Raw genomic sequence first — 27,802 nt, 5'->3', positions numbered from 1 at the left:
AGTGTTTTGTTGGAACTGTATCATATACAGGTCTCATATACAGTGGCTATAAATAGTAAATATGGAAAGCACATGTAGGTCTAGGATGGACTAATGCACATGAGCACCATTATTATGCAGCAATCAGAATTCTGTTTCATAATATTCTCACATTTATATTATGAGATAATAAAAATTAAAAGTCAATTTTTTATTGCTATATTTTTCTTATCTTTTATATTGTACCAAAGAAGCGAAATCCATATACATGTGAGTGTAAGGTGCAAATAGGTTAAAAAAAGCATAATGATTATGCCACATGTATAATGGTTGGCGTTGATGTAATAATAGTGGCAATAACAGACAAGTGATCTGCAAAATTCTATGTCTCATTTGTGAATTGTGCCATGATACAGTGATACTAACACAGCCAAGATGGGAATTCTAGCTTACCAGGGCACAATCTATTCGTATAAAGCAATACTGTACCAAAGTTCAAAATGAATAAAGGACGTAATGTAGATGTTATCTGACTTTCATAAAATGGGTTTCATTGTTCATAAAGTATGCTAAGTACTTGTTATGAGACTGTACACTGATAGCTACAGACTGGTAACTAAAAGAATGAGAAACTGATGCACATAAGTAAACAAAACAAATAATGCAAATGCTTTAAGATTATACATTCATTTAATATCTCATGACCTGTGTGAGTAGTAGAAAAAGACTTCCTCTACCAGGGAGAAGATCATGAGTTCAAACAGTGTCCAGTGGAAGGTGGGTAAATCCTCAGCTCGAAAGGTACATCCGCGCCACTTCATTATATGATAGGCTATATAGACAAAGGGAATACCTATCACTGTCTGGTTGAACATAACTAACCAAACAGCTTTGTTTAGCTTCTCTTTGTCCACCTGCAAAATGTAAATAATAAAAGAAAGAAGTATTTTTAATTCCAAAAGTTTGGATTAGCAAGGTCATATTATTTTCAAATCAGAACAAAACTTTCAATGTATGAAACAATATCATAAACATAAAAATACTTTTGAAGAAATAATTAACTTGACATGTTGTTTATATTCATTCAATCTTCTGATATTAATGGTGTTACATAATACAGATTCAGCTGTCATTTCTATAGAATTATTTTAACTGGAACTTTAATTTGCCAATGTGTCCAGCTATGATCTGTTATTTGGGTGACCCTGATATTGTCCTCTTTGAGTCCATCTTGTACCAAATATGTGATCCTGTTGAACAAAATTTCTTCCATCAAAAATCAGCCCACAATTCCCCTCTCTCGTTGCAGCTCCAAAGCATTTTTTTTACAAATGTGAAGTGGCTGTTGCTACCAGTATATTCATCCACTTCTGATTGGGCCACATTTTGATCATTCAAACTCTTCTCATGCCCTCCTCATCTGTTAAGTTCAAATAATTGTTATTCTATTACATTCTACTTCTGGTGTTATGCATGTATGTGTTTATTATGTTTATCTTATTAATACATGCATCTTAAAACAATGTTTTAATGTTTGTGTAAATCTTACTTTGAAATATGCATGTACATGTGTAATTATGTCACCATACTGAGTATTAAAATAATATTTAACTTCTGTTATGTATGTATGTATGTATGTATGTATGTATGTATGTATGTTGTTGTTGTTGTTGTAGGGTTTAATGCCATTTTTCAGCACACGATAGGCTATACATGGCGGCCAGTATTAATGGTGGAGGAAGAACCAGGGAAAACCCCGGAAAGAACCACCGACCCACGAGAAGCTACTGGCAAACTTTCTCACATACTCACATTAGCCGAATCTGAGACTCGAACCCTTGCAGACAGAGATGAGATGGCAGTGATCCGTAACGGAGAGTGCTTTAGACCACTCAGCCACTCAGGGCCCCATGTATGTATGTATGTATGTGTGTGTGTGTGTATGTTTGTATGTATGTATGAATGTATGTATGTATACATGCATGCATGCAGTATTTAACTTGCTTAAATCCTTGGGTGTGTGTGTCTGTGTGTGCACACATGTGTATGCATCACTGTATGATAATTACTCCATGCTTTATGTGTGATGTGAATGCCTCATTACTTCAAAATTACTCCTATTCCTGCATAGCTGCTTTAAGTTGATTATTCATCAGACTTTTGGTTTTGTGTGGTTTACGGCCATTTTTCAACATATAATAGGCTACACATGGCAGTCAGTATATTTTGTGAAGGAAGAAGTTGGGATATCGTGGGAAGAGCCACCATCCCATAGAAAGTTTTTTCACATACCCATAATGGTTTGGCCAAGATTCAAACCCATGAATACAGATGTCAGAGAGATGAGTGATCTGTAAAGGAGAGCAACTCAGACCACTCAAACATCCAAAGGCCCTGATTATTTGTCAGAATAGTTGTTCAGAGCCACTGTTGCCTTTTTTAATATCTGACCTGACATAAAAGTTCTTATGTCATTCTATCAATTTACACTGGGTATGAAAAAGTAAGAAAAACAGTTCTTGTCATTAATTGTCCCCAAAGTAACTACCATTATTATATTGGAAAAGTGTGGAAAATATTACCCTATCACTAACTGTCCCCAAGTAACCGTTATTTACATGGAAAAGTATGGAAAACCGTACCCTGTCACTGACTGTTTCCAAGTAACTGCCATTTCATGGAACAGTATACAAAACAGTACCCTGTCAATGATTGTCCCCAAGTAACTGCCATTATATGGAACAGTATGGAAAATAGTACCCTGTCACTAACTGTCCCCAAGTAAGGGTTATCACATGGAAAAGTATGAAAAACAGATCCCTGTCATTAGGTGTCCCCAAGTAACCACCATTACATGGAAAAGAATGGAAATAGTACCGTGTCATTAATTATCCTCTTGTAAATGCCATTGCATGGAAAGGTGTGGAAAACAGTAGCCTGTCACTAATTGTCATCAAGTAACCACGATTACATGGACAAGTACGGAAAACAGTACCTTGTCAATGATTGTCCCCAAAGTAACCACCATTACATGGAACAGTATAGAAAACAGTACCCTGTCACTGATTGTCCTCAGATAACTGCCATTCCATGGAAAAGTATGGAAAATAGTACCCTGTCACTAATTGTCCCCAAGTAAGGGTCATTACATGGAAAAGTATGAAAAACTGATTCCTGTCACTAATTGTCAATAAACAAAATTCACCCCCATGAACAGGTCATTACATGAAAACTTGAAAAACAGTACCCTGTCACTAACTGTCCCCATGTAACGGTAATTACAGTGAAATGTTTGAAAAACTGTACCCTGTCACTATCTCCAAGTAAGGGTAATTACAGTGAAATGTTTGAAAAACTGTACCCTGTCACTAACTGTCTCCAAGTAAGGGTAATTACAGTGAAATGTTTGAAAAACAGTACCCTCTCACTAACTGTCTCCAAGTAAGGGTAATTACAGTGAAATGTTTGAAAAACAGTACGCTGTCACTAACTGTCCCCAAGTAATGGTAATTACAGTGAAATGTTTGAAAAACTGTACCCTGTCACTAACTGTCCACAAAAGTATGGGCTATTACATGGAAATGTATGATAAACTGTACCCCAGATACTAATGGTCCCCAATTAAGGAGCATTACAAAAGACTGCTGAGTATCCTAAATTGACAAAGTTCAGTGTTAGATTTCAGTGTGTGTGATGAATGAAATAGTCTATTCACTTGTACTTTCTTGTCTTCCTGAATCTTGTACTTCAGCAAGGCTTTTGGTCTACCAGTTACTTCCAAGAATACAAGACCAATATTGGCCAGCCAAAAGATACCAATAGTCACGACTACAGTTCCTGTAAATAGAAATATGTTTTGAAACTAGGTTTGTACTTGTTAAGGTTACTAGAAATTCTACTATTTTTATTGAATTTTTAAAAATAAATTCATAAAAATCAGCAAAATTGTGATGTAAATTTTGTGCATTATGCTAGTTAGCAATAAACAGCAGAGGTATTGCTAGGATTTTAAAACTAGGAGTCCAGGACTCCCATTATTGTTAAAAATAAGGGTCCCACCATCACAAGTTGCAGTCCCTTTTTTCCTACAGAATCAACACAGATGTGCGTGCATCTATTTTTAGATGGAGAGATTTCGTAATGCAATCACTCACTATAATATAGGTTCATTACAAAATCCACTGACAGGATCGCAAATTTATGGTTTATTTATTTGTGTACATACTTGTATTAATTTTAGGCAAATAAATAGCATCTGATTTGCTGTTTTTTCCCGTATTTTCGCAAATACGTGTCAAGTTAGAAAACAGCTTAGACCTTAAAAGCGCATCTCGCGAATTCCACAACATAGCATTGTCCCATACGTTTCTGACCTACATAATTTGCATTTTAAAGTTAAATCTTTAATAAAATAATACATAGGCTTTGGTTTCAATGATTTGTATATTTTTTCTGAATATATTTGCCTGATGATTTAAGAAAACAGACAATCTAATAAACTGGTACATCCCAAACTTAGCGAAGTCTGTCCCATCATTTCCCGTTAGGCCTACTGGTTCACTTACAGTTTTAAACTAATTTTATGACGAAATAGTGTATAAGAGGCAGTTAATATATATCCAGATCACCTGCTGTATTGATAATATTATGTAATATATATATTCTAAATACAGTTGTCTTGATCATTTCCTGTAATCATATATACTAATTACAGCTGTATTGATGATTTTATGTAATACATATATTCTAAATACAACTGTATTGATAATTTATGTAATGCATATCTTCTAAATACATTGGCAATTTCCTGTAATATATATATATATTCTAAATACAGCTGTATTAATAATTGAAAATACAGCTCTCTTGATAATTTCCTGTAATGATTATATTCTAAATACAGCTGTATTGATAATATTCTGTGGAATGTTGGCAGTTCTGGTTTAACATTTCAGTATCAGTCCAAATGAAACTAAGAGATTGGTGGAAATGCATGTATATCCAACTCAATCAAATTTGGTATCACGCATTTATGTCAACATAAGAAGCAAAATAAAAGATAATTGTACAGTAATTGTTTTGATCTGTAAAACGTTTTTATTGGGATGTTGATACAGTACTCCCTCACTTTAAGGCTCTTCAAAGTAGCAGTTCCTAGTATCAGGAAAGAATGATCATGGATATAATTCATAATATCGAAATAAAATTATTTATGTATCATGTAAAATGATATGTACAATACAGCTCATACAATTTTTCAATCCCCACACTCAACAGTGGGGGACTTAAACCCCTCCCCTTTCACTCCACTATAACACTCTGCAGTGGAAGGATAAATATCTACAAATCAATACCAAGTCTTAGCAGGCATTCTGATGGCAACTCCACTGTGGAAAGCTGGTCAACATTATTAATAGACATCTGAACAGCCAACGGATAAAGACCACCCATGGAAAGACTGAGAAGAGTGATTTACAATCAGATACCATTTGAAGAGTTAGACATCTTTATTTCAATCATATATTTAGACAGTAAAACAATAATTTAAAATGTCAGTATATTCAGTATATGTATATGTCAAAATGGTTGTTGATCTTCTTTTGCAATAAGTTTACATATTTACTTTATCCAAACAAATCTCAACTTACTAACTTGACATTAGGGACACCTTCTTGAGCTTCTCTTGAACAGCATCATTTTATCCAACTGTTACAAAGCAAAAAGTAATCCTCTGGGATATGGACAATTAAATTCCAAATGACAACCACTTCTGTTTAAAAACCAAACCAAACAGAAAGTACTTAATTTACAATGAAATGTGAACCATGTGTCTAGTCCTAAATAGTATAGTGAAGAGGGTGAACTTAGACATCTTTTAACTGCATGTGTACTGCAAGGGACTGAACATTACATTTATGGGGTTAGAATGTTCTTTCTGACTGGGACATTCTTTTTTCTTTCATTACATGTTAAATTTGTTTCAAGTGAAATAAGGAATGGAATAATGTCCTTTTTATACTACCAGTCAGAATAAGGCAATCATTTCAAGCATTTACCCCCGCCCCCCAAAAAATAGAAAAATTAAATGGCTTCTCTATAACAAAGACTTGACTTTAGCAGATGTTCTACAGAAATCAAGGCAGTGACCATTGTCAACACTGTTAACAACTTTGACAACTGTTAGCATCAAAAGATGATGTAAATTTCAGCTCATAAAAGGTGTGTTCTATCACACAAAGCCATCTGAACTGGCACATTGTACTTAATAGCTCCAGTCCCTCCATTAACAAGTTTCATAATTAATCTGAACTTAATTGCTGAAAGGAATAATATTGTCAAAAATTGTAAAATCTCAGATTTTCAGAGATTTTAATTTCTTCAGAGGAAGGGCATTCTCCATGTATGTATTATCTTCACATCATGCTATTATTTGTTCATTTTTGTAAGGGGAAGGATGTTTTTAAAAAAATGCATTATCATATAAAAGAAATAGTAAACCATATGGAAATGACATGTAAATAACTGAATTGTTATACTGATCTATTTCTTATAATGATTTTTAAAAACAGATATTAAAGTATGCAGTTTCCTGTTTGTGACTGTTGGGGCATTTGATATTGAGAAGAAGAAAAAAAATTAATTTCTTTCAATAATATTTTGTATTTTTGTAAGTAACTTAGATTTACAGCTACAGTTATCGTGGGTTAATGGATAAAGTGCCTGACATAGTCACACATACATGCAAGCACACACACACACACACACACACACACACACACACACACACACGTGACTTTGGATCAAAAGGTAATGAGTTCTCATCTACAGGTGGGAAAATTTCTTTCTCTCATTTTCCTCCATAACTGTATGTCAAGTACAGTGTTTTTTTTTTACCACTTACAAACTTTTCCAGATTTCAGTTACATACATGTATATTTATAAACAGTCAATATTTTGATTCTAAAGATCACCTAATAATGTGACATGTGAAACATTGAAAAAAGGAAAATTTGATTATTGTTAATAAGCATTTTGGCATCATTTTTTAAACTCACACTGGTGAAAAATTCTTCCAAACATATGCTGAGTCACAACAAACTTTCATGGCATGAACATTTTGTTTTGCCTTAGTGAGAACAATGTGACAGCCAAATGAAAAAAGGTAGGCACTCAGGTATTACTGTTACTGAAGAATGTACAAAAACATTTAAGAAAATGTTTTGAATGTTAAGTGCAACAGATCATGATAACTTGTGCAGTAGTGATTTGTATCCGATATTTTATGAGAGAGAGAGAGAGAGAGAGAGAGAGAGAGTGAGAGGACATTAACATTATTAAAATAAGTTAATGATCTTGAAAAGCTTCCTAACAGATTCATCACATTTTTTATTATTATGTATTGTATGCAAGAGGTAAATAAACAAAAATAGAAAAATGTAAAACATTAATTTCATCTGATGGTCAAGTTTACTTGGTGATATAAACAACCAGGTCTGTAACTGATGTGCTGTAATTACATATAATAAATGGGTAGATGTTTATTCTGGTTGAGATAAATTTTGAGATTTGAGCCGATTGGTTACTTGTAATATCTCATGTCTCAGTATCAAAAAGCAGACAAAATGCTCTCAAAAGAGATAATGATGTAGATAAATCAGTACCCCCCCCCTCTCTCTCTCACATGATTGCTTGGGTCATAAACAGCAAACCATGCCATTTTATCAAGACCACATCCACTATGTGGTTGTCATCAGTCCACAGAAAGTGTGGTGTGCAGAGCTATTCTCCACAGGATGCACAGAAAGATAGTGGATATTTTTTCTAAATTCTTTCCACTCTCTCTCTCTCTCCACTTCCACTACTGCAAAGTGTGAGGAATTGAAAAGTCATATCAGTTGTGCTGTATCATATAAAACTGTATGCATCATACTTCATTATAAGGCTCTGAACTCATGAATAGTATTATAATGAGGGTATGCTGTATATGTCATGTTTCTATAACAAACTGAGTTATTTTAACACCTGTCCTTTTTTTCGAATTTTACATATGTACAAACAACATGGGTTAAAGGACTTTTTACAAACTATGATTTATAGATATAAATTTGTCTTGTAAAAAATATGAATTTGAAAATATGACTAAAATGCAGATAGACAAGTTAGTATTGAAATAAAAGTGATTTAAAACTCACAAATAATTCTGACAACATGTACATGATGACATCATACAAACAAGTCTGGTGATGTGCCAATCAAAATGATATTTAGATTCCATATGAGTGTTCTACCCTGGAAAACATGATCAGACAAACAGGAATGTAGAAATAAATTCTGTGACATTCTGGTACAACAAAGTTTCCAAAAAGGGTCTGTCTGAAAATTGTCTTCATTAAAACTGGTTGATAGCACAAGCAAAAGCTTGCATCTGATCAGGGACAATTCTTAATTCCAATTTAGTTTCATGAACTAATGGATCAACAGAAGCATTTCTCACATACAAAGACAGTGTTTGATTCTGAATTCTAATTTTGTTTCAGAAACTAAGGGTTCAACAAAGCCATGTCTCATATTCACAATGTTTTATATTGTTAAACACTGACCTTGGTTTTACTATTATTTCCTATATACAAGATTATCTAATCTGAGAAGAAGCTACCATTAGAACAGAGTTACATAGATTGGTTATTCTTCTCCAGTCAAGAAGAGTTGTGAGACACACATCATGTGATCTTGGAGCAGCCAATCAAAATTTCATTCTGGGTGGAAAAGAGTAAGAAATGGAAAGTGTCCACACAGAATGTCCATACAAAATATTTGACCAAACTTTTCCTCCATTTAAATTTTATATATGCTTTTAAATGAATAACTGGTCATTTTTAGTTTAAAAGACAAGTCAATTAATCCAGTTTACCTGTAACATTCCAGAGTACATGTGCTTCAAAAGGTATGCAATACTTAAAGAACACAAAAAAATCATGTCCTCCATACCTACTACTGCAGTGATCAAGTCATTTTCCCCAAAGACATTAACATGGATGTATTGCCAACATTTTTGCCAGAAGTTCCTAGAGGCACCCCAAAATTTCTGTATATGCCTGAAAATGGAATAAATATACTGCATGTATGGATTTAAAATCAGTATTATTATTGACATAAGAAATAAATATTTATTTAGGTCAACATGTTAGAATTTCTGAGGTGAATTATGCATAATTCAGGTTATTGTTCTAAATATGAGTATGATTCTAAAAGGTTATTTTCTAATAGGTAATGTTTTAATTTTTAGAAAATGCAAATTGTGACTTGAGGTCAAGTAGATATGCTCATCCTTTTACACTATATATAGTGTAACTGAGAGGATTAAATCATTCGTGCTTTAATATCTAGCACTTCCTAGTTGTATTACGTCGTGTCCAGATGAGATGATTTCTTTTCTTCAATTACTGAATTCATATGATCATTTTCTCTAGAAATACAAACGTGCTATGATAAAATTATTAGATAAAGACATTCACTGGAATTTATACTGAACTGAGACTTTGAATTTTATTTCTGTGATTCAACAAAAGACTATTTACACATCAACACTCTATAAAATATAACAGACACATCATCGCCTTCAGGTTTTGATTTATTATAGTGTCGTATATAGTTTTTTTCAGGACTTTAATTCTTGGATTATTTTGGGGTTAAATCCCAAATACTGTAATTTATTTTTTCTCATTTTCACTTTGTATTCTAGGGCAACAAATTATTTATTAAATTTTACAAAGCTTCTTGTCTTCCACTCGTTCCTGTTACTTATTTTTAAGAACAAGAAAATTAGACACTCATCCTTAGGATACGAATTTGACTAAAATATTTCGGTAACCTTTGGTTTTGAAATTTGTATTTACATTGTTTTGGAGTTTTCTGAAAACCAGGTATTATTTCACATTTTAGAAATCTTTATTGAAAATTAAGGCTTTTTACGGTGTCATCTACAGTGGAGATCTTTATTTCAAACTCTATCCAGGGGTGATTAGAAATTTTGAAAATGGAAGCACAGCTACAAATGTTGGACAGGTTCAGTTTCAAATAGAAATGATACAAATGGAACGAGCGGGGGACGTAAATGTAATTTGAGAAAGAAAAGAAGATAGCCAATGTAAACGAAACGAGAAAAAGAAAAGGAATTTCAAATTAGATTAGAGCAGGCAAGTGGAAAACATTCCGCCAATTTTGATGTTTTTAGAAATATGAAATAAATACCTGCTTTTCAGGAAAAAGAAGTAGATCAATATTTTGTTCATTTTGAGAAAATTGCTGGACTTTGAAAAGGCCAAGATAGTACTGGACTCTATTATTGCAATGTGTACTTACTGGTAAATTTCGTGATATTTACATTTCACTATCACTACAGCAGAGTGCTTCTTATGATATGGCTAATGGATATATTTTGAAGGGTTTCACTTTGTATTCAGGGGAAATAAATAATTTGTTAAAATTTACAAAACGTCTTGTCTTTCACAATTTTCTGTTACTTATTTCAAGAGCTTAGACTCGTAACAAGACTCAAATGCCTACAAATATCATGTAGCCTTTCGTCATTTTGATATCCTCAGTCACTAATGGATCGTTCTCTTCTATACGAAAGACACTTAAGATGCATGCAGCCTTGGCAATCTCTAACTCTTTTCTGCCTTCCCGGAAGTTGCAGTACTATCCCCGCTCCATGTCTGTGGGAATAGACCTGACACTACTTTGTCAAGGGCAAATGGGGATCCACAGGTTCAATGGTGCCATGATGGTTTAAATCCCGCGCTCTATCTTTCTCTCCATCTCTCATCCCTGTCCACTCTGCTGTATCAAGCATTAAAAGCGCTGTACTGGCAGCCATACACGTTCCACAGGACGCCCGAAGTATATTCATTCCGGGAGCTACAGCTGTGCACAAGAAATTGCCGTTTCGTAGTTTCATCTTTGTGGTATACAATATTAAATGTCTTTGTGGTATATCTGAGTAAATCGAATGCAACATATTCATTCTACACAAAAACATGTAAGGCCCACTTAAAGGAAATTCACTTTTTTGGCAACTTGGCTGTCACCAGCCTGCACTGCACCATTGTCTTTATTTCCTTTCACAGCATATTAGCCTTTACTTTCTAGCTGTGGCATGCCCGGCGCAGACACACCTTTGTGTGAGTTCTCTTTCCGCATATATATTAGGGCACTGGTAACGTAACCCTGGTTCTCAGCCGTTGATAATATACCAAGCAGTAGTTCAGAGCACACCGTGTCCCACAATTACCTGTTCTTCCAGCAACAACCACCTGCACACACTAGTGACCCGCATATCTTTGTAGTCTAAGCAACACAATAACTTTGTCTAATGAAACAAACATGCGATGCCTGCCAGAAAAGGATGGGCATGCCCTTGCAACATACTAGTGGTGTCTGGCCAAATAGGGTTTAGAAACGGCTCACTTTAGGTATGATCAACTTCCCTGCTTCTTATCCAGGAGAAACATTTTTGGTAAAATCAGGTTCAGGTAATTATAGCAAATATCATTTCTTAACAATCATTCTGTAAATTCACTTGGCATTCAATAACAATAAATGAATTCCCATCCCATTATGTTGTATGACATCAAAGGAATCTCATTATATGATAGAAAGATTAAAGTCAATCCTCAGATTTACTGAACCTAACGAGATACAATTAGAAACATTAAAGTTATACAAATCTTAGGGACAACTCATTTATGTTAGCCTTTATGTTAGCCTTTTATATTACCATGTTAGTGCAACACCAACAATATTGATTAGAAATAATATGATCTTGCATAAATATCATATATCATATCTATCCTTTTTAGATTTCTGGTGGTTCTGTCGTCAATGTGATTATTCACTTCCTATATTTTTCTGTATTATCAAAATGTTTTGGGGATTTTTAAAAATTCATTTGTGTATTACATTTTTCTATTTCGACTTAATAAGGAACAATTTATATTAACTTCCTGTCTTTAATTAATTCTGGTTTCCAAACTTATTTTCTGAATTACTTGGCAGTGTTAACATTTGTACCCGGGGGTAAACAGCTCCACATCACTGAGAACAGCTCTTTCGTTTTTATTTACAAACATGTCCTGTGTAGTTATGGAAGGTTTTGTTTTCTTCCATTCCATTGCTTGTCTCTAAATTGAACATGCTGACGGGCAACGTGTTTCTAGGTTTTATATTTTTCCTGAAAGATTTAAGTAGTTCAGTCTTTTAATACAAAGCTTAAGTTACTGTTCAACTTTATATAAGCCTAGTTTCAAACCATATGATGCCTGTTCAACTAAGGAACTATGAAAAGCATAACACAAACCTGAACATAAATCACTTATTCATTAATTCTATTTGATGTGTTCTACTATCGAAAGGAAAACGATTGTGTTAGACGTAACACATCCTTTAACATCTGTAGCACTGTTATAATGTGTTGTGAGAACTTTCCCCGTGTTAATAATGGCTCTTATAACTGATTTGTATGAAATGATACAAATGACAATAGGTCAGTTTCCATCTAGGCCTCAACATATTTACAGGTCAGATGAAATTAAATTAAATTTTCGACAAATTGCAGTAACATCAACAACTAAATATGACGGAAGAAAAGAAACCCTATATAGAATCACAAGTGACAGCAGAAATTATATATATCATGGAAGTAGTTAAACGATTTCAAGTAATTCACTCTTTATAACTGCTGAAAGACAAAAATTAAAGGTCAGCATGGCCTATGTTAAACCAATGATAACTGCCAATCCTTGAGGTATATGTCAAGTGGGCATGATATATCGTTCTGATGTAGGATATCAAGGTGTGTTTTAACACTGTTTCTCCGGTTAGTGCAAAAGCAAGCTTTCATTAATGCAAATTGCATCAGTGTGCCAATATTGTCTATATGCATTCAACTGAATAAAATGAAATTAAAGATATCTTTCAATGATACTAGCTATATCATAGGCCTAATTTTTTTAGACTATTTATCTTGTCAAATGGTCGTGCCCTTATTCCATTGCATTTTACTTACCTTCCCAGATTATCTGTGGCCATATATGAATTTAGATTAGCTAGTGGATCTAACTCGCTTTCTTGTCCAGATCTGATGTTCATAAAAACAGGAGAAATCGGTCATATTGTATATTTTATAACTTACTATTGACAAATCGACATTCAAGAAACAGAGAATTACAAACTACAGATGAAAGTTGTATTAATCAAAATGTTTCCATCAGGGAAAGAACAAATACATCAATGATACAGCATGCTGAATGAGTTTCATAAAAGCAAATCAGTCAAGTTCATTATAATTACGATAATGCAAATGGACAGTCAATTTAGCAATTAAATTGTCGGTGATTTGCCACCATAAAACTAAACTTCTTTCTCATCACCTAGACGTCCTTCAAAATCAAAGGAAATGCAGCAAACATTTTAAATATGTTCGGATACACATTTTATCTCCAAAATTGAAATATCCAATCAAATTCAAATATTATTACAAATGTTATTTTCTTACAATGATGATGATAATGATCTTGATAATTATTATGATACAAATAGAATTTAGTTCAAAAAAATGATGTTTGTCGTTAATAGCGTCTGATTTCTGAATTAAACAAGCATGTAAATGACAAGTGAATTTCAACACAGGATGACATTTCATCATTAAAGTCAATCCACACAAAGAAAACAGCATTTACACTTTTCATCTCATATCCATTTTCATCAGAGGTTAAGGATTTGCTTTCCTGTGCGTTTTATTTACGTGTTTGCTACATTGGATTCTATACCTAAAAAGTCCATTTTCTTCCACTCCAAAATGCTTACATGAAACCTAAAAGTATCATCATATTTAAAGAAACTAAATTTGTATGTAAATTATGTTTCTCTGCGAATACTTACCCAATCACATGCCATTATCCTGCTACCTCGTGGTTCTAGTCTTATTAATGAGAAAAACGGCTTATCCTGTCGAATCAGAGATATACAAAGGGCTCTAAATCTTGCCCATTAACTCCCCACCAAGTGTCCCCAGTTTTTAGCTGACACTAACGTGGATGCTCACTTGGCGGGGTGGTTCGGAGGGTTTTTAAGTAATGTTATTGCGAAAGCATTCTCGGAGAAATAGAATTTACTTTACAAATTGCTGAAAGGGCATGTAACTCACTGACACTGCGTGCGGAACCTAAAGCTATCAGGAAACATGTTTTCCTGTAATACAAACTTTAGCAAAGTATGGGCTAGGGCTTGAACTTTCTTGAGTTGCATCATGTTAGAACCTAATAAAAGTTCAATTTGGGAACAATGATATGGATATTTGGCCGCTGAAGTTCAAAAGTGGTTAAACGATGTAAAAGGTCTTGATCATGTCCAATGTCACATCTGTCATGATGTCGGAATGTGTCTGATATCACAGATCGATAGCCTTTGACAGTGATTAGGGCCAACTGTTTCTCCTCAAAGTACCAGATTAAAATGTAGGCCAATAGATGGACTGAGGCATGCCAAGGGATGATGTGATAGACCAGGCACCAGTCCTTTAACATAAGCCACTTCCCCTCGTAAGCCTTTAGACTGGAGTCTTGTTGTTCTCGATATTCTCTTCACAATCGAAGGTCTGAATTACTTGTCTCACAAGGCTGTCCTGATAAAAGCCAAGTGTGTAGAAGATGACAACCCAAGTAGGGATGGAACACTCTTGACCGTGGTTACATAAAGAGATTACCCAGAGGATGCAGATCCGGATGAAGCACGATGGGTTGAGAGACCACTCTGTGTGAAGCACTTGACCTCTACTGGATAGAGTGTCGGCCAGGTCATTGAGTCTACAGGGAATGTGTCTAACTTGCACGTTGATATGGTGGTTGTCGCCCCAATGTAGTCACTGCCATGCCAGGACACACAAGCTGGATGATTTTGTAGCCCCTGTTTCACTGTTTCATGAGATATGTGACAAGTACCGAGTTGTCAGACATGATGAGGACCGCTTTGCTTGAGATTAGATCTTCTAAGAAGTGAAAGACGTTGATAACGGCCTTCATTTCTAGGATTTCGATGTCCAGAGATACTAACCTGTTTCCCACATGTTGCCGACGATAGTGAAATCTGGCAATAGGTGGGAGCCCTAACAGTGCGCACTGGTACATACACAATCTGAGTGAAAGCCCAGGGGCTGATGTTGAGGTCAAGGTAGAATTGTAAATTGACAGACTGTGTCACGGTAAGGAAAATGGAGACACTTACGTTAGATGGGGTGGACAAGAACATGAAAGTATGCGTGTTAAGTCGAAAACTGACGACATATTTTCCCCGGATGACGGAGGGGTCGCTAGACATAAGAAATAGATCAAGTGAGCTCGAAATCGCATGAGCAGGCTGTCTACATGCGGATGGGAAGCTATGTCAATGTTTGCATTTGAAAATGTTGAAGGCAGAAAAAGTCTTTTTCTTCTCGCCTATGTACGAACGCATCCTATGTTGAGTAGGCTGAGACCTTCTGGCACTGGGATGGATCAATACTGGGGTACTCATGGCTGGGGCAAACCCGCGTATTTTGGCCGCTGAGCATTCCCTTAAACTGGCGGGTGATAAAAAGGTCTCAAAGCTTACGCAGGGGAAGCGGCGAGTTGAAGCAGCAGCTCCTGAATATTTTCAATCCATACTCCAAAAAGCAATGGATACCCAAACAGGATTGTCCGCAAAGGAAGAGTATCGTGTCTTTTAAGTGATGCCGACCGCAGACATGCGTCCCGTCGTATGAGGTCGAAAGTGGCTGAAGCCATCAAGCCACTGGCAATAGTGTGGTGAGCTGCTCGGTTAAATACCCAAGCGATTATTGTCGTCGACTCCCTAGCATGTCAATTATTGGATTGATCCGCAAATCAGAAGATTGCCAATGAGGCCAAATCTAACATGGAGGATGTTGCCACTATGTTCCGAACCAACTTCGAGGTGGCATGGAACTATGTATTACAATGGACTCGGCATGAGGACGGCTGCTAAAGTCTTGTCCAATGCTGGAAGGTTTGTGCTAAAGACTTTGAAGTGCATCTTATATCAACGAAACGAGGCTGCTAAAACATGACTTTCCGAGAAGAATGCCTTCAAATTTCTAATCCGACCTGAAAGCCGGTTGTTAATCTATTTAATCTTCACCGATTGGCAAAGGAGCCGAAAATAGCATTCGATTGTCTTTGAAGTCTTGTGAAGTGAGAGGGGTGGATGACAATCCAAAATGACCAACACCCGATACATGTCCTCGACAGAGGCTTGAAAGCTGAATTCAGTCCGCTCCATAGTCGGATCGGAATAAGACTGTGCACCGGGTCCTCATCCGGTTCGGCTTCAAGCTCTGTGTAAGTCACTCTAAGTGGCATCAACGACTCAGCTCGGTTGTATTTGGAATTTCACGAGTTATGCCTTGATGGTAGGCCGTGAGTGATCCAAAGTCTGGCATCGCCAGCACTGTCGGCTGGTGCGAACTGTATGTGGTAGGCCTGACGGCTGGTGTTATACAAGTCGGTCCGGGAAGCACAGGTACCTGCCGCTCCAAAGACTTGGCTGAACGTACCGATGTCTCCTCAAAATCGTCGGCATAGTATTGACATGTTGCCAGTTGACCAAATAGACAGACGGCTCTATCACTAAGATCCCCGTATAAACTGTTGAGTTGGACCATTCCAACGCAAATGTTCCCATGCAGAGACGGCTTGACTGCTAGTGTCAGTTGGACGACTGGTTATGTCGGAACAACCGGTGAGGACTGGACGGCTGAATGACGGTGCTGCAGTATAAGTTTGATCCAAAGGATTCGCCATTAACCCATACACCCAGACTTACATGCCCGAAGGCCATGCTCAGGCATGTGGCGTACATACGCCGCGTGGACTGCCTAAAATTGGGGAGAATGTTCCCCTAATGCGTCCATAGAAGCTAATTATGGGAAGAAGGGAACGATTTGCGCACACTGAAATAGTTGCGTCATCGTCTGCTTAACCAAGCGACGCGTGTAGTCCAACGATAGTTGATCCCTTCCTTTATGCGCTCCGTCCCCTGAAAGAGCTCTGGCTGTGGGTTCCATCCGACGAACTTTAGAGAAGGGACCCTAGCATTCCCCACGAACCTTGCGACGGAGACGTATTTTGGGTGGAGGCTGAGAACGTGGATGTTATCCTGGCATGATTTGTACTGCTTTTCCTTCCCTTTGTTGCTTTCTGTAGTACCGTGGTCATATATTCAGACGAAGCACTGCATATTTTACAAGGTGATTAATCATGCATTTCGCACATACAATACAGGGATCATGACTCAAGAGTGTCCAAAACTGGCCTTGAATTTCTTGCAGTTCACACGCTTTGAAAACGACGCCACAAAAAACAAATTAAATAAAAAATTAGTAATGTATTAGAATTACTAAGACATCAAAACCATGTCCTAACGAACAGGTAATTGAAAGTGTTGCCTAACCTATGCCATAATGGACTTGGGAAGAATGCTTAGTAATAATTAACAAGGAGACTATCAAAACAGTTTGGAAAACTAATAATATAATAATATATATCAGGCAGCACTAAAAGGTCAAAGTCTCGTTCTACTAAAAAATGACCATGTGTAGGTCGACGATAGCGTGGTGGAATGGGGTCTTACAGATGACATCTCGATTAAATTACAAAATCAGTATAAGAAACTTGCCGAAAGTGTAAAATAATGTATACAACCTGCAGAGGATCAATAAGTGCATATACTAATTTAAAAACAAACGATGGATGGGCCTATACAAATGTAGAAAAGGCTGTATTGTTGAAGGCTATTGAACAACGTATTCTCTGCACAGCGGTGAAGCTAAACACTGGCGACACATGGTGATATCAAGGGAGGTAAGAGGTACGAGTTACTGCTCTTTGTCTAAAAATAGACAGGATAATAAAGTTTTCGTCTTTTGATAGGGCTGGATTCGTGAAGTAGCAGGCTGATGTTCCTAATGTGGTTGGGGAACGTATTCGAAGGATAAAAGGTCATGTTTTTGAGTGCAAATTAATAGGAGGCAAGTTAAATATAAGTAATTTCCTCCACACGGTTGTTCTAATAGTTCACACAAGCCAACATTTATAAATATACCTTAGGAAGTTCAAAAGCCTATTTTGCAATAAAATGCACATAGTCTAAACATTATACAAACTTTACGTCGAACATGTCTTAAGAGTTTCTTCTAAAGATAAAGAAATAAAAGAAGAATATGTATGAAGCATGGTTCGTAACAAAGTAAAATCAAGATCGCTTTCATATCAAATTTCTAATTATTTTATAACTTAGATTTACTAAACATGTGAAATGAACAAGAGGAAGGCTCAATGTCTGTAGCAACTCCAAATTTTCAAAATACTTCAAATGCAAATTTCTTTTTAAAACAAATAATCAATTAAAATAACATCATGGAATGATCAAATTTGAAAGTCATTGGAAATTTACGGTTTCTTTATGACATTGACTAAACTTAAATAAATTACAAAATTTCTTATAAAGGCACAATCTTTATTTTTCCAAGATTTCTCGACTTCTCTTTATATTCTTTGGATGATATTCAACTATCTTGAGTCAATGTGACCTGCCCGTTCATACAAATGTTAGAAAAAGGAAACAATGATTGGTAAAAGGTATAAACAGTTTGTTGTTACGCATGCACATAATGAGTATGTAATCCAGAAGAGAACACCATTGCCACAGCGCCCTCTTTTGCTTGTAACATTTATACATGGAAGATGAGTTTGATAACTGAAGTTTGAATCTACTCAGATAAGTGTACTTATTTTAAACTACTTCCGCCCTTTGCCCATTTCAGAGACTGTATCTCTACCAAATATATCTTATATGTCCATTCAGAAATGCTAACACAGAAATCAACTATTTATGATAAGGCTGATAAATTTATTTGGTAACTTTAAGCTTGACCAAAATCAAAACTATGTAAGTAAGAAAAGGTTGTGTGAGGGTTCTAGAGGACTTAAAAATTATAATAAATTTAGTAAACAGATGCAGCACTGACTAAGTCATCAAGACCTTTTTCATTTTTGGGTCATATAAATGGAAAAGAAATCATGCCTGAAAATGATGCTATCAATGTACAACAGAGATATCACTTACTATGCGTACATGATCATTTACAGTACCATAAGTAAATAATGGTAATAGCATCAGTTTGTAAAGATCACAGTTTAGATCCAGTATAGCAAGTCTAAAAATAGCCGAACACAAAAACAAAATTTATACTTTAGAGATCTGTCAAAGAAAAAGCTGGTCAAATATTGTACGAAGCATGAAGTCAATTCAGATTAAGGAGTTTTCCCCTTCTCCATGAATATAACTGAATACATATGTGAATATCTTTGCTAAGAACGAACCCACAGCAAATTTTGTTGAATGTTTTGACGGCTTCACCTGTATAGTATCTAATCGAAAAACTGTTCAAGTATCCAAATCCAGATTTTACCGCAGACAGATGTGTTTCTGTAATGTGTGCAATTCTGTATTTTAAAGGCCATTTCTGTAGGACTTAATGCTAAATTATATGGCTTAGCTGGTCTGATTGTGTCTTAGACCTAATCTGTGATATCCATTACAATAATAATCTTAGTCATTCCCTATTTTAGACTCATACGTGCATCTAAACGAGAACTTCTTTAAACATGAATCTTGGCCATATTACATAGTGCACACTCTTTATTTCAGACGTTTTCAACATTTGAATCACATGGAAAAAAAACAATTCAATGTAAAATGTACACAAATTTATTAAACAGTGCTCCTTGAGGTGTCGTCCAAATTTTATCTGCTAATAATTATAATGAAAATGTTCGCATATTCTGTTTGATCTGAGCCTTAAAGTATTCAATGTATTTGTAAAGCCATTATTAAATCCATGCTTGACTGAAGTATGCTGTCTATGAGGCAAGTACGATCATCCTGAAAGAAACAAATTAGTGTTAGTTTCCTAAGTTTTCTACAAGAACATGCATTTTGCTTTAAAAATTCAGCTTTGTATGTTTGCATCTACTCTTCCCACTATGCATTCACAGGTAGCGGAAACAACACAATATGATCAAAGACAATGGATTCCTGTCGCGTACAATGCATATTTACTTCGTAAGAGATGCAGTGTATACACTATGCTCCTTATGTAGCGTAATTTTGTATTGAATTAACATTGTCCAATACTGTTAACACACCAATCTATTAACATCATGTGTTCCAGGTTCTGATCAGTACTCTGCTTTTGTGATTAAAATTTTCCTTAGAAAAATTAGAAAAACAGTCCAACAAGGAAGTACAATTTTACTTCAGGAAATAAAAACAGCCCTAAAACTCAGTATGTAAAAAACTAACAATCCAATAAAAGAGGTCGAGCGTTCTCTGATAAAATAGAGGTAACATATATGATAAACAGGGTGAAATTGGTTGGAATGGTGAAGAATTTTTATAATTGGTTGAAAATGATAAACAAATAATAAGTACAACCACTTTTTCAAGGCTGATATCCAGATATTCCACCATTAAGTGAATTGAGAAGGAGAAAAGATACTGGTAACCTGTTACTTAATTTTACTAGCTTGGCTTAGTAATCCTTACGACGACATATAATAACAATAGTTTATTCCATTGGTCAGAGTGGTGATATATTTTTCAACTAAATGCTCTTTTAAATAATGCTATGGTGATTTTCTCAACACAGCCATACGCCAAAAATAGTTTTACGCTATGAGTTATAGTTTGGTCCTAAGGTTTTGGAGTTATTTCATTTTCAATATCATTGTGTTTCCATAGTATATGAAGTAAACTAATGCCTTGAAATATGATTAAGTTGATACATTAGATGTACTGGTGAGTAGAAATCTGATGGAATAGATTTCGTTGATTAAACACTTTATAGTACTATTATTGATGGCGATAATGTTGATAATAATAATTCATATAAAGATTGCAAAAAAATTAAATCGTAAACAGCTTTAATCCTAATTTTATCAACTGTTGGCAGGGGAGAAATTTGTTAACTTCTATAAACTTAAGTGCTTGGGTAAACTACAGCATACACCTTTTTAGGGTCTTTTACTTGACATATCGATCATATACCGAATTTCAAAGCAACCCTGCAATTTTGAAGGAATCATTACAGTCTGCTTGAATCAAAGAATAGTACTAACTGCTGACATTGTTCATTCACATTGATACAATTGAATTAAACATCAACATTATTACAATGTTTGTTTGTTCATACCAGCTCTCCTTAACTCAAATTCTCTTTCAATTTGTTCATCTATTCTTATAAATACTTCAATAATTACCACTTTTAATTTTTATTTTCCTGGATTCATTCATTCATTCTTTATTCATAGCTATAATCCAACATACCAAACATATGTTATATGTTATATTTGTTACTTTTCATAATCTAGTTCATTTGAAAATCTTTGAACTATCAGTCACTCTCCATATATTTTATTCAATTCTCTATTATCAGGTCAACTCTCTCTCACTTTCTAAACTTATCTCTTAGGGCATGGGTAGATATTATGGATTCTGAGGCACTGATTTCTACATACAAGAATGCATTTCCGTATCCAGTAGTATGCACTAGACTCTTATTAGTCTAATTCCTTCTTCCAGAATATTCTATCAGATTAACGAATGGGGCGTAAAACCGTTCTTGGGACATATAATTTTGAGGACATCTCATACCTCAGAGCTGTATTATTCCTGCACAACACTTTTTAACTTGAAGAATTGACTAAAATTGTTTAGATATGCTGCAAAAAGATTTTCAAGTTTCACTAAATAAGAAAACAAGAGTCCCTTGAAAGGATGATGCTCTATTGACTCAAAAGAACTTCCAATAATCATAGATTTTAAAAGCTGGGTGTTCGAACCATCTCTGATAATCTTCAACACAACCAAGATTTTCAAGATAGCCACCTTGGCAGTATAAGATCTGTATCATTTACCAGAAGACTTAGTATGGTGTCTAGTTGATCCAAAATGAAAGTGGTACAGATTTGCTAGCTAACTGGCATCCATATGAAATTCTTATCATCGCTACTTTGCCAGACTGACTTTTTTGTCAACCTGGGGATTTCAAAAATATCAGCTCAGACCTGGTGACGGTTGTTGAGCACCTCTATCACAAAGGCACGAGCGCTGTCCTCATCAATGGTAGCAGAGGAGATTGGTTTCGAATAACAGTTGGAATCGGACATGGATGTGTACTGTCATCTACACTATTCAACATTTTCCTAGAAAGGATCTTGGAGGATGCCTTGCATGACCACAAGGGTACTGTCAGCATCAGAGGAAGAACAATCACCAACCTTCGTTTCGCAGATGATACCGATTGATAAGCAGAAGATGGAAAAGAACTGGCTGACTTGGTTGAGCACCTCGACACAATCTCCACAGTATAATGTACAGAGGTTAGCGCCGAAACAACCAAACTGATGACAAACAACACCAATGGCATCAGTGCATAAATAAAGCTCAGTGGACTGAAACTAGAAAGAGTCACAAGCTCCAAGTACTTGGAATCGATTATCACAGATGAAGGCTATAAACCAGAATTACATTGCAGGGTTGATCAGACAATAACAATGCTGAGTCCAATATGGAAAGATACCAACATTGACCTTGGTTCCAAACTAAGGCTGATGCGCTCGATTGTCATATACGTCTTTCTGTATGCCTGTGAAACACGGACGCTCACATCAGAACTACAAAGAAGGATTCAAACCTTCGAAATGAGATGCTACTGCAAGATCTCTGGCATCTCATAAATTGACCATATAACCAACGAAGAGGTCCACAGCAGGATCCAACGAGCTATCGGACCCTGTAAAGACCTATTGACCACTGTAACAAAGCGCAAACTGAAGTGGTTTGGTCATGTTTGAAGATCATCTGGACTGGCAAAAACAATCTTGCAAGGCACAGTGCGAGGGTGCAGAAGAAGAGGCAGACAGAACAAGAGGTGGGAAGACAATATTAAGGAGTGGACAGGCATAGGATTTAGAGATTCCGAAAGGGCAGTAGAGAACAGGGAAGAATGGAGAAAATTAGTTGTAAAGTCAAATATGGGTGCCTCAAAGACCTCTTCGTTTTAGGGACTGATTATGATGCTGATGACATATGGATATGATCTTCCATCTAGAAGTATCAACATCAAGATTAAATGCTAGACTGACACCATTTTCATTTAGGCCTAACAGGACATAAAACAATCTTTCAGTAACACACTGGTACTAATAAATGGAAAATGGACAAAACCCCATTCCATACTCTATTCTGGTCTACATACATTTGACAGAACGAAGATTACAAACCAGCAGATTTGCAAATTTTGACAAGTAAATTAACTTCTAAAGTAGAAACGTTTTATTGAAATAATAGTTATGTTTTTCAAGAGTATTGACAAGTGCATTTTTTACACAACATGTATTTGCTCATACTATAACAAAACGGGAAGTCTTGAATCAGATTCTGATTATGATGGCAACATTACAATGATAATAAATACATGTCAGTATTATTGTCAGTTAATGAAAAATGGCATCTTACAGTTTACTTTCAGGATTTTTTGTGTGAATGAAATCCAAAAAGAGTTTGTAGTTTGATTCACAAGATTACTGTATGGTGAGGACTGACACCATTCACTGTGAGTATTAAGCTTCACACTTGACAGGCTCTCTATATTCCTCTGATCCATATTTCCCCTTGAATCATTTTGTATTTTGCAAAAAACTGAGAAATTGTAACCCAATGTATCAGCATTAGAATGTTGTAATGACAATACAACTATGCTTAGCCTGCAATGAAGTTCTAATTTGAGATTTCATGTTGCTGGGTTTGTGAGGCTGGAGACTGATCTCCAAAACCATTTCAAATTATGTTCACCCCATGGAAGAATTTCTTGATTCGGACTGAAGATGTATTCCTGAGTCTCATCTTCAAGCGCTTCTTTCTCGAGAAGTCTCAGATAAAAAATTCACATCACTGATCATCATTGATACATTTTAGTTTTGTGTTTCGACTAACCATAATACCAATTCGTAACTTTCTACACAGTATTCATTCCACCTTTGAATTTGGACAGTTGGTTGTTTTGGCGTTTCATTTTATATATAATTAGCCGATTTTTTAATCTTTTGTTTTTTCACAAAAGACCAGGTAATTGTTTGAGCCCTGAAACTGGTTTGTGAAAGGGAGATTTTTATCTGGTAGCAATGCTGGTAAACCGTTTGTTCTACAACATCAACCCACACGAATTATATTATTGTACAATCTAAAGTGGATTGAGCGGGATGGGATGACCCGCATAATAGCGGTACTAAATTGTTGTCCCCCTACAATTATACTGGACTAACTAACCATTGACTATCATTGTCAGTCAATTAAGATATGAACACTTGCTCGGTTGAGTAACACGATTACCGTAGCCAAATAAACGGGTACCTATTTATGGTCGTTTACATCAATGAAAACTAGTCCGAGTGGTTTAGACATTACAGTTATTTTCAAAGCATTTTTTCAAACTTCATTATTGCATTTTGGCGGTATGATTAAACTTCAGCGCAAGCGTGCCAATCATTTGAATCCAAGGGATGTACTTCATTAAGTGCAAGTCAAAATCTTCAACGTACATGCAAAGAGGCCGTGATGTAAAGATGCTGACTACATGCGTGCATTGAAGCAAACGTTATTGTTGTTTATTATTGCGATACTGGTAGCAGTTGTAACGAGTTAGGTGTTTACATTTTCAAGGCAACTAAAAACGTAATTACTGGTGCTGCATTGATACAATAATCAAATGCAATAAAGCTTAAACAAACAATAATAAACGGAATCCAAAAGGGATAGTTCACTGTTGTAAATGCTCACAGAAACCCGCTAATGATTAACTCTTTTCATCTATCAAATTATGCATATTTGAATTGGGTAGAAATAATAAGGAAACAAAATAAAATTTAATATATTTTATTGACTTTTCAAACAAATGTTGAACGTGTCCCAAGAGTTATAGTACACGAAAATTGCTATAATTTTGTGTCCCACCATTTATAGATCATAAAAGGTCACTTTTGAAAATAATTTAGGGTGTCCCAAGACTTACAGTGTCCCAAGATATACAGTCATTACGGAACTTGCTTTCTGAACAAGCATTATATTTAAGATATCATTTTAAAGGTTTCAGTAAAGATATATAATTTCACCAGTCTATGCAACTTGTAGGGAAAGGAAGTTGTGCTCCATATATCACAAACTGGCCATATTCCCTAGTATAATACGCGCATCTCAGTTTTATATTCAACCCAAGACACATAAAACATCTGATAAATCATTACCTTTAGGGTACCCAGGTAGACCTATAGTTTGTACATGTAACTAATTTATTAATAATATATCTTTATATAGCAATCATATTTTCCAAATATTAATCACTACCTTCATGTGTAAAAGACGCTTCAGATTTCGTTACCAAATTTAAATCTTTAAAGAAATTAACTGAAAAATTATTCCTAGTTACACTTGATATCTTTTAACTCTACACGATTATATCATGTAACGATAGTATCGAGGCGTATAAATATTGTCTTGAAAAAAAAAAATGAAAATACATGTAAAGCTAGCGAATAAAATTATTTGTGATTTGATAAAACTTGTGCTCGAAAATAACTGTTTCGATTTGATAATACGAACTATATACAAAAGTTGGGCGCATCATTTGGTAGTCGTATGGCACCATCTTATGCATCGCTATAACTTTCAAAATAAATGCCTCTTAAAACCAGCTGATTGGTTAAAATCTGTACATCATATATTTTTTTTTCATTTTGGAGTTATTCATTAGAATACCTTTATTATTTCATAGATTATTTAAATACATTACATCCGACAAAAGCATTTAGATTCATGGTAAAAACACAAATATTCATCAATATGTCTAACATTCTTTGTGTCATCTGAAATCATGAAAAGATGGAATACCACATAGTCAAGCGAAATATATAGAAGAATAATTTCAGATGACACTGTTTGTAAATCACCTTTAACAGAGTTCGGTCGGCATTTTTTAATTAGAAATTATCCTACTGACATGATTAATACTGCTTTCCTTCAAAGTATCTTCTCTTACACAACTTGAACCACTACAATGTAAAATCAAAATCAGAAATGAAGATATCATTCCTTTTGTTATTTAATATAATCCAAATTTACCGTATGCAGGTAAGATTATCAATAAATAATGGGATTTATTACAATTATTATGTAATGTAAGTGTTAAATCGCTAAGCAAAAGAAATCCTACATAGAATATTAAAGATTTCATAGTTAATTCAAAACTTCATTTTCATAAATGAAAATACTTCTTTAAGTAGTAACAATACTAAACAAACATTCAGGATGCATTATGATACTAATTGTGCAACACCAAATCTTATTTATTTGACCACGTGTACAAATAGTGGCATACAATATATTGGTCAAACTTTAATGACAGTTCCCATACTTTGCAAGAGTCATAATATCATCCTATTGATATATTGGATTCTGAAGTGGAACATCTGTTAAACGACACCTATTGAATTTATCCTCTAGATACAATACATTTAAGATAGTCTAAATTCGAAAATTCTATGTGATATTTATTAATAAATAAATTGAAACCTTTGGATTTTTTTATAAACAATTTTTTCCGTTGTCACCCAAATTACCTAATTACAATTACTGTCTGCATAATACTGACAATAATATAAATAAATAACTATTCAATAAATTAATAATCATAATGTAACGTAAATTTATTTCATAATAGCCATTGTTTTTAAATTTATTGGTAAAAATATTGTTATTATTACATTAGTTTTATCACATTTTCATTATTTTAGGTTTATTTTAAAAATTAGAAAACTATTGAATTATTCTTAAATAATCGTACAAAGGGATGTAATTAAGATTTTACTCTTTAAATTAACATAGTTTAAAGAACACATTTAAAAAAAGTTTAAATATATTATACAAATAATACATTATACATAACAAAAAATATTAATAAAATTGTTATCTCCAATCATTCATAAAATTATATATATAAAATGAAAAATCACATGATCATTATTTTATAACCTATCTGGATTAAATTATTATAGGACCACATAGACAGAAAATATTTTTCAATAGCTGGCAAAATAGTTGTTTTTAATGTACCATCTGATACCATTTTTTCCACCATGAGAACTGACTGCTCCATTGGCCTAGTGGTTTGAGAGTCGGCCTCCGATGTGGAAGGTGACAGCACACGCGAAGACAATTGATAATGTTTTTATTTCTGAATCTGTCGCATATATGGTGCATAACACTGACAATAATGGTAGCAAAATTAAAAACATGAAAACAAAGACATGATTGTGAGAAATAGTTCTACTGGTGGTATGTTTGTTTCGGATTGTTAACGTAGCTTTAAAAAAATTCAGTCATATCACTACGATGTCTGCAGTGTGGCAGTTTATAGTGATGTGTAGCACTGGAGCATCATACCGCGGACAGTTAGCATGATGCCCCACCCAGTCACATTATCCTGACACCAGGCTGACCAGTCCTGATACTAACCTCTTAACGTTAACCGCCTAGCGAAGCAGCTGTTAGTACCATTTTTGTAAGTCTTTGGTATAACTCAGCTGGGCATCGAACCCGCGATCTCCGGCATCAGAGGCGGACTTGCTAACCACTAGGACACCGGAGGGGTCCA

At 35.0% G+C, this 27,802-nt stretch overlaps 1 protein-coding gene across 1 annotated transcript in view; it reads right to left on the bottom strand.

Annotated features, from left to right (window-relative positions):
- LOC149796896 (fatty acid hydroxylase domain-containing protein 2-like) overlaps nt 1–27,802 on the bottom strand; it is a 45,318-nt gene that overhangs the window by 13,147 nt on the left and 4,369 nt on the right. Inside the window, exons 2-5 of the mRNA XM_089961550.1 lie at nt 13,046–13,117; nt 8,968–9,074; nt 3,695–3,816; nt 685–893 (exon numbers count right to left, since the gene is read on the bottom strand). Coding sequence (XP_089817676.1) covers nt 685–893; nt 3,695–3,816; nt 8,968–9,074; nt 13,046–13,068 — 461 coding nt within the window. The 5' untranslated portion in view covers nt 13,069–13,117. The remainder of the gene's footprint in view (nt 1–684; nt 894–3,694; nt 3,817–8,967; nt 9,075–13,045; nt 13,118–27,802) is intronic.

This window comes from Sinohyriopsis cumingii, chromosome 6 (genome assembly GCF_028554795.1).
Source record: "Sinohyriopsis cumingii isolate HCF-2022 chromosome 6, ASM2855479v2, whole genome shotgun sequence".
Taxonomy (NCBI): domain Eukaryota; kingdom Metazoa; phylum Mollusca; class Bivalvia; order Unionida; family Unionidae; genus Sinohyriopsis; species Sinohyriopsis cumingii.
Note: the sequence above shows the minus strand (reverse complement) of the source record. Positions and strands in the feature narration are given on the sequence as shown.